The 9,038-nt window shown below is 35.8% G+C and overlaps 1 protein-coding gene across 5 annotated transcripts in view; it reads right to left on the bottom strand.

Annotated features, from left to right (window-relative positions):
* Positions 1-9,038, bottom strand: part of ALG12 (homolog of asparagine-linked glycosylation 12) — an 84,492-nt gene continuing 75,454 nt past the window's right edge. For 4 of the 5 annotated variants that reach the window (XR_016427215.1, XM_089984854.1, XM_089984855.1 and 1 more), the window contains 3 exons: positions 986-1,051; positions 599-692; positions 1-361 (listed from right to left, as the gene is read on the bottom strand). Coding sequence is in view for 4 of the 5 variants with exons in the window: in XM_089984854.1 (XP_089840980.1) it covers positions 281-361; positions 599-692; positions 986-1,051 (241 nt within the window). In the remaining variant the exon portion in view is untranslated. The other variant, XM_089984856.1, reaches the window with a different exon arrangement.

The raw sequence follows: 9,038 nt of genomic DNA, 5'->3' as shown, positions 1-9,038 counted from the left end.
TTTCAAAATTTTGCTTATTGCATGATAATATACCGACCAACAGGAACTAGGACAGTCACATAAAAATATGGCAAAATACCAGAAAAAGTGAGCGTCGAGTCCTCAGGCTTCAGATAATACGATATTTTGCTTCTTGCTGTCGGCAAAACCATCTGCATTGTTCCTAAAATACAAAGCACATCAGTTTGCCTCTCCTGCTGCAAATGCCCATTTGGTTGTTACTGGTCCGCTCGTGACAATGATTGTTTTTTTCCAGATGCACTCAGAAGAGATCGCATGACTATGTGCAACCTGGCCAAACTTTCCATTTACAAACCTGGTTTTGCAAATTTCCATGCACATATACTTTAGGTTCCATCATCTGTCCACCAGAATAGACTGTCAGAATCCGAAGCATGTAATATGTGTTTGGACGAGTGCGACTTCCATGATTCGCCCAAACTAAGTCATTTAGCCATATCCTAGACAAAGTGCAGAGGTGATTTTGGTGCTGTGCCATGCTGAGTCACCAGATCAAGTGCATCAGTCTTTGAATAGAATGTCACTGAAAGTCGCAATCAAAAAAATAGAATGGCAGGGAAATCTGCAGGAGCATTACCGGTGTGATTGGTGGAAAGGAGAGCTGAAGACGTGCCCTTGAGAATCCATTCACGGCAAATAAACAATTGAACCCAGGGACGCTTGAGTGTTCACTGTAGTATGTAAAGTGAAGGTTAGTTGACAAAAAATATGTTGTTTGGAAATAAATACGTTAAGGTTTTCATTTACTCCTTCCATTCCTGTATCTTTATTGTCAACTGGTCACCTTTAGGATTTTTAGTATGTTTTAGAAGTCATCACTGGGAGTTTGAATAACCAAAGACAATGTAACTCTGCATCCCTTGGGCATTGAAAGAGAAAAACAACAAAACAATCTGCATTTCTTTTGTCTTCTTTTGGTAGCAAGAATATGCGGCAACAGAGTACATCTGGATTCTGAACTCACTTTATAAGATAGGTGAAGTTCCGATAGGCGAATTCTTCAATGTGAATGCCTTCTTCTTTTGAGTATCTTCAACAAGGCAAAGACAACAAAAGCACATCAGGGAACCAAGTAAACTACATGATAACCATGAAAATAAAGCTCCAAATCAGCTAATGAAATAACATTAGTCTACAACTAATTTGACCAACTGATTTAGAGTGTCACGATCCCGAGTGAGTTTCAGTTTCCAAATGCAATCATGAACTATCCCTCAGCTTGACTATTAAAACTGCAACTATTCAGGACGAAAAGAGATGGATGATTGATATATGAAACATGGATGAAGATATATGAGCAAAAAGTTCTAATTTTCCTACTCTTGACATCAAATTTCTATTTTCTTTGTTGGTCAAATTATGAAGTACAGGTGTAAACACAAATTTTGGTGCTTTCATATAAGTATAAAAATATTAAAGGAATAAATCAAGAATAAAATTGTGACATCACAACTTTTTTTGTCATTGCGACACGATTTATGCAAAGATTCTCTCCTTCTTTACTTGAATAAAGAAGACAAGCAAAAGTGCTTCTTGGAATCTTACCTATGTGCTAATGATGGAAAGCCTCAGCCTTCATAGCTTTTGAAATCAGCTGGTACAATCAAAATACAGCCTGTCTTCACAAGCTTTACCAACTTTTTGCTAAAGACAGACCTAAAATTAACCCTTTTTTTTTAACAATACCGACAAGAATGCTGCGTAAGACATGGTCTCTTTCTTGTGAACACTGATCATATCAACAGTGGCACCGCCGGAATCCTCATTTGGAGTCCATAAGTTCTCCTCGCAACTGTAAGAATTTTGTAAGAATTTCCAATGTCTTTTTATACACTGGCGCAGATGATTGCCCCTCAGGCATCGATGGACCAAGGCCTTCGTCTATCACCCGAATTTCTTGATTCACGGCGTCGTACTTGAGATCTCGTGACTCGACCTGTAGACGGTGATACCGCCACCTTAAGAGACGTGATACCGCCACCTTAAGAGACGTGATCTGTTCTTATTCACTTGTTCTGGTGGCGGATAGGTCGGCGCCTGTGTTCTAGAAGGCACAATAAGTACAAAAGTGCATAAGCACAAACTCCACGATGGGACAATACAAAAAAGCCTCAAAAGGGCAATACAAAACAAATAAAAAATATAAATATTATTGAAAGAGGCTTGGAATACAATGAGAACAAAGGGGAACACCCCTTATTTATATACAACAAAGGAGAGAGGGGAGGCCATTGGCAGCTCCCCTCATAGAGTCAATGGGGAGCACCCAATAGTCATATTTATGACCGTTGGGGCCTCAACGACTCTATGAGTGGAGCCCCAGACGAGTCAATAAGATAAAAACTAAAAGTAATGGGATATTAGAAAGATATAAAGTTAGATTAGTAGCCAAAGGATACAATAAAAAATATGGGATAGACAATGACGACACATTTGCTCCAGTCGCTCGAATACCATTGTTAGAACCTTTATTTCTATAGGGTCAATTAAAAAATGGTCAATACTTCGAATAGATGTAAAAAATATTTTTTTGAATGCTAATCTCAATGAAAAAGTTTACATGGATCCTTCACCAGGTTTAAGTTTAGTACATGAAAAAAAAATTCGGTTACGAAAAGCATTGTATGGTTTAAAGCAAACCCCCAAAGCTTGGTATGATCGGTTTAGTAGTGTGATAACATAACTTCACTTTAAATCTTGTTATACTGACATTGCATTGTTTGTTAAGTCTTCTAATGCAGGAATGATAAAATTACTTATTTACGTTGATATGATTTTCATAAGAGGTGATAAGAAGTGAGTTAATCATATCAAAGATGTGCTCAAAGATAACTTTAATATGACATATCTTGGTTTTTATGATATTTTTTTGGAATAGAAGTGGCTTACTCACCTCCTGGTTATTTTTTGTCACAGACTAAGTATGCAGCAGAGATCATAGAACGACCAGTCAGATGAAAAACGAGTTGATAGTCCAGAGGTCATAAATGCAAAAATGAAGAAAGATGATGGATAACCTCTGAAGGATCCAACTCCATATAGACAAATGATTAGAGCTTTGTCTAGTCTCTTTATTACTCGTCCTGATATTTCTCATGCTATTCATTCTGTTAGTCAATTTCAGCATGCTCTCACTACAGTACTTATAAGTATTGTAACGAGAATTATTAAATGCATTAAAATTCTATTAATTATTTGTTATTTCTTTTATCCGCTTCTTCATTAGAAGTTATTGCATATTCTGATTCTGATTAGAGGAGGATGTGAATGATAGACACTCAACCACTGGTTCATGTGTTTTTGTAAGATATTTTTTTATTTTATGGCGATACAAGAAGTAGCCGAAGGAGTCTCTCTCTTCCACTGAAGCAGAGTACCATGCCATGACAACAACTACGTCTGAGTTAATATGGTTGAGACAATTATTAGAGGACTTGGGAGTTCACATTGCAGAACCCTCAAGATTATATTGTGACAACAAGAGCGAAGTATACATTGCAAGTAATCATATATTCCATGAAATAACCGAACACATTGAAATAAATTGCAACTATGTCCGTGAAGAATTTCTGAAGAAGACCATCACGTTGCCTTATGTTCCATCAGAGTATCAACTGGCAGATTTCTTCACTAAAGCACTCTCGTCACCTAGGTTTCACTTCCTACTTGGCAAACTCTCGGTTGCTACAATGTGAGTTTGAGAGGGGTGTTAAGATTAGCCCTCTAATATATATATATATATATATATATATATATATATATATATATAAACTGGAATACCCATCAAGGGCATTTCAGTCATTTTATAGTGTAATAGGTGTCAGTTCATTAGGGGTTGACTGTGTATTTTCATTTCTTTTATTTTCTGTTTTTTGTTTTTGATGAGATATGAACGGTCACAAATGTGACACAGGGGAGCAGCCCAAGAGCTAGTTGGGTTGCTCCCTTTGTCTCCTTTATATTATAAATAAGGCTCCAAGCCTATCGTTCATGACAGGAATGTAATGCTATTAGACATGACCTATATTTTGGTGTTAATGTGTCATAAGAGACAAACCTATTTGGTGGGTTGGAGATATGATTTGATCTCCTAAGTGAGGTTTCTTCTAACAATGAATTTTGAGAATATTTTTCTAAAGCATTTAGAGGATTTCTTTGTTCATGCCAGTTATAAATTTGCATAGGTTTATCAACAATATCAATATTTATAGGTGATTCTTCATGCACATTATCAACACCATTTTCATTGACATTAAAGGGATCATCCCCTATGTCATCTAAGGAATCATCATAAGAATTTAACTCTTCTTGTGGCAAGAGATCAAATAAAAAGGTACAATCGACTTTATTGTTTTTTTTGTCTTCTCAAAACCATTTTCATTTCAAAAAATGCTACATCTTTAGAAACATATAATTTATTACTCTTAGGATCAAAACATTTATATCCTTTTTTGTTTTCTCTATAACCCATGAATACATATTCAATGGCTTTTAGAGACAATTTATCTCTTTTATGAAAAAGCACAAAACACTTACAACAAAAGATCCGCAACCGTTTGAAGTTGGGTGTTCTTTCAAATAATTTTTCATAAGGAGATATGTTTTGCAAGGATGATGACACCATTCTATTTATCAAATAAGTTGATGTTAGAGCGGCTTCGGCCCAAAAACTTTTTGGAATGTTTTTAGAAATAAGTAGCGTCCTAGTGGTTTCTAAAATATGTCTATGTTTTCTTTCGGCTAATTCATTTTGTTGGAGAGTCCTAGGACATGATTTTTTGTGACAAATTCCGTTTAAGTCTAAATAATTTTGAAATCATTTGATAAGTATTCACTACCCGAATCTTTGCAAACAAGCAAAAATTCATATAGAATTTTTTAAAGAATGAGAAAACATCGGATTTGAAATTAAGAAAGTATATCTATACATATCTAATGAAATCATCAATAAAAGTAACATAATATGAATATCCGCCTTTTGATATGATGGAGAAGGTCCCCAAACATCCGAATGCACTAATTCAAATGGTCTCTTAGAGACAAAGGTTCTATTCGAAAAGAGAGTGAGTTTCATCTTTTCAAAGATACAATCTTTGCAAACAAAGTTTTTCATTGCAAATTTTTTTTTAAAGGGAAGAAGATACGTTTTTGAGAAGCTTGAGTGCCAAGTTTCAATATCTTTATCTTGGACATAATTACAAAAAAAAAGGTTAGAGGAAGGTTTAGAGTTTATGAAGTAAAGATCTCCCTTCCTATGGCCTTGCTCAACCTACTTTCCGGACCGGAGATCCTACACTGAGCAACCTTTAGACGAGAAGGAGATTTTACATCCATGATAAAAAATTTGTGAAACGGAAAGAAGATTTAAACTTAGTCGAGGAACAACCCTTAATTTTGACAAAAAAAAATTTAAAGGAATTTAAAGTTCTAACACTTTTAATTTACAAAGATGTTCCATCGGCAGTTGAAACATAATAGGTTTTTGAATTAGTGCATAAGTCGAGTAAACCATTCTCATGAGGTGTCATATGAAAGGAGGCCCCAGAATCAAGGATTGAAAAAGATATACCTGAAGGAGAAGATGAGGCTATTGCGACACCTGATGTGGATGGAGATTTGAGTAATATTTGAAGTGCCTCCGACAATTGAGCAAGAGAAAAGAAATCTTTTCCTTTAATTGGTTTTTCCTTCTTTAGTGTGGTTTCTTCACTGAAAGCTACCTTGTTCTTAGGAGTTTCATACAACTTGAAACAATTAGGTCGTATATGACTCGATTCATGGCAATGATGACAAATAGCTTTCTTGTAGCCTCCATTATAGCTATTTTGTCTCCCAAAGTATGGAGGCTTATAGGTTTTTACATGATTGTTGAGCTTGGACATGACTAACACTTCATCTCCTCCTTTTATCATGCCAAGGCAAGTCTCCTCTTGGCATATTTCGGCAATGACGTCTTACAAAGGAAGAGGCTTAGATCTATGAATGAGAGAAAATCTAACTTGTTCATATTCGAGCCTAAGCCCAAGTAAAAATTGAAAAAAGTGCTCTTTTTTCATTTGCTCTCTTATTAATTCAACATCTTCACTAGCAACCCACTTGGGTTCAAGAAGAGAGAGTTTATCCCATAAGGGACTAAGACTGCTAAAGTAATCATGGACACTCATGTCATCTTGTTTGATGGGACGTATTTTTTCTTGAAGAAACAATTGTCTTGCAAGATTTTTTGTGTATAGATACATTTCATGAAAAACCATGCCTCGTTTACGTTGGCACATATTTTGTTATCAACATTATTCATAAACCATGCGAGGATTTTGGCAATGTTTACTTTCCCAATCTTCTATCAGAAATTGATGGTCCTCAATAGCTTTTATGCGAGCATTTCCTTCTAGAGATTTTTTTTTGACCTCCTTTCATCTTGGTGAGTTTGAATTGAGGTTCCGGAATAGAGCCCATCACATATCCCCAAAGCTTCTTGCTTTTGAGGTTATTTTTCATGGCGGATGCCCATATCATGTAATTGGTACCATTCAACTTGAAGGAAAGATCAATATTCTGCTCATTTTCCACCGTGGTTTAGAGAGAAGAAAAGAGAGTACGGAAGAGCTCCTCCACTTAAATTGCGACAAGAACGTTGATCCCTGAATCACGATCTATCAATGATCACCTTTCAAGAGACCAAGAGCACAACCTCACTCTGATACCATGTAATGAAGTATGCGAAATTACAAGGCTAAGATGCAAAAGCATCAAACAAGTCCAATAGTGGACAATTACAAAGGCACAATAAGTACAAAAGTGCATAAGCACAAAGTCCATGATGGGACAATACAAAAAGCCTCAAAAGGGCAATACCAACAAGTAAAAACTATAAATATTATTGAAAGAGGCTTGAAATACAATGAGAGAACAAAGGGGAACACCCCCTGTTTATGTACAACAAAGGAGAGAGGAGAGGCCATTGGGAGCTCCCCTCATAGAGTCATTGGGAGCTCCCAACGATCATATTTATGACCGTTGGGGCCCCAACGACTCTGAGTGGGGCTCCAAATGGCATTCAAAAAATTAAAAAAAAAATACATTTAAGAAAGAAAAATAAAAACAAAACTAAAAATATAGTTGTTTCTAGAAAACAACTATATGTACATGTAAAAAGACGAAAATGCCCCTTTCAGGTAAACAAACACAATATATATATATATATATATATATATATATATATATATATATATATATATATATATATATATATATATATATATATATATATATATTAACAACTTTAACCAATTTTTAGTGGATTATTGTAAGTTGTATAAAATCAATAATGAAAGAATGAGACTAACTGTGCAAGAGCTTGAAGGAAACTTTTTATTCTTATCATTTGTACACCTTTTATGTATTCTTATTTTTTTTATTCTTGTTTTGCATTTCATTTTTACATTTTTTTAATTATATAAGGTTATAAAGTTAAATGGCTATTGGCTATATGTAGGACTGGTAAACAAGCCAAACAAGCTGGGGTTAAAGCATTCAAGATTGGATCATTTTTGTGACAAGCCGAGCCAAGTTCGAGCTCAAACTGGCTTGTTTACAAAAAAACTCATTGTTTCCTGGGAGTAATAGTATAACAAAAGTTCATTGTTTCAGAGCTGAAAGCAGTAAGATTTTATCTCTAAACCTATTGCTTGCAAACCAAATACTTCAACCATTTCTTATACACTATACTACAAAATGTAAAAATATATCTAAAGTATCCACAAATAGCTCAGCTTGTTTTCCAGCCTTAGCTACAAAGTTTTATACTATGTCACATAGGTCCGGATGCAGATACGGGTGTGGCAATGCGGCACTTTAAAAAAAAAAACTTGGGTGCAGGGAGGCTATATATATATATATAACTTTTAACAGTTTTAAGTTAACACTAATGAAAAAAAAAACAATTATCTTATATCACATAGGTGTGGGAGCAGACACAGTGATGCCACACTTTAAAAAAACTTGGGTGCCAGGGTGCGGGGAGTGTCGAGCCGCAGTTTGGGTCCAATCAGCTGCTCAGATTTGAATTCTCAATTCTATTAAGGGATGCAGCTATAGATCTGGACCATGTCTGATTTAGTCTAATCAGATCTGTGCCCAGACCCAGGTTTGATTTAATCAAATCAATCCAGATATGGACCCATGTCTGATTAATAAGACCTGTGTCCAGATCCAGGTCTGATCTAATCAAATCACACTAAATATGGACCCATGTTTTAGTTTAATCAAACCTGTGCCTAGACCCAGATTTGATTTAATCGAATCAGACCAGATATGGACCCCATATCTGATTTAGTCTAATCAGACCTGTGCCCAGACCCAGGTCTGATTTAATCGAATCAGACCTGGGCTTAAACCGGGATATGAACTAATTGAATCAGACCTGGTTCCGGACCCAAGTCTGATATACTCTGAATCAGACCTGGGTCGGTCCAGACTCCAAACCCAGGTCTCATTTAATTGAATATGAGTCAGATTCAATGAGACCTGGGTACAAACAATTTTCAATTAGTTTAATCAGACTTGGGCATTTGCCCAGGTCTGATTCAGGTAAAACAAACCCAATACCGGGTCGAGATAGTTCACAAAATGAGAGAGAGAGGCAGCACGGTGGCATCGGTGATGAAGCGGCACGGCACGGCGCGGCGTCGACGTGGGTGCCACGGCCTCTTTGGTGAGTCCGTGTGATATAGGTTGTGTATAATCATGGTGAAAATGCTAAGAATTGTACTCTTGGTCATTTGACAGTAATTGATATGAAGTTAACTATTAGATTTTTTTTTCTTATTCCCTTTGTCACTCTAGTTATTGTACTGTAGCTACAGAGCTTATTCTCTTACAGAATGACAGTTATTGGTGATCACAATAGTTATTTAATAAAATAGAGTATAAAGCAATTTTCTTTCTTATTCTCTCAAATTTGTGCTTAAAATGAGATTTTTAATCTGCTTAAGGACTTCAATTTTCAGTGAAAGAAA

The sequence above is a fragment of the Nuphar pumila genome, chromosome 13, assembly GCF_984573655.1.
Source record: "Nuphar pumila chromosome 13, dmNupPumi1.hap1.1, whole genome shotgun sequence".
Classification (NCBI taxonomy): Eukaryota; Viridiplantae; Streptophyta; class Magnoliopsida; order Nymphaeales; family Nymphaeaceae; genus Nuphar; species Nuphar pumila.
The sequence above is the reverse complement of the archived record's forward strand: the minus strand, read 5'-3'. Positions and strand labels throughout refer to the sequence as shown.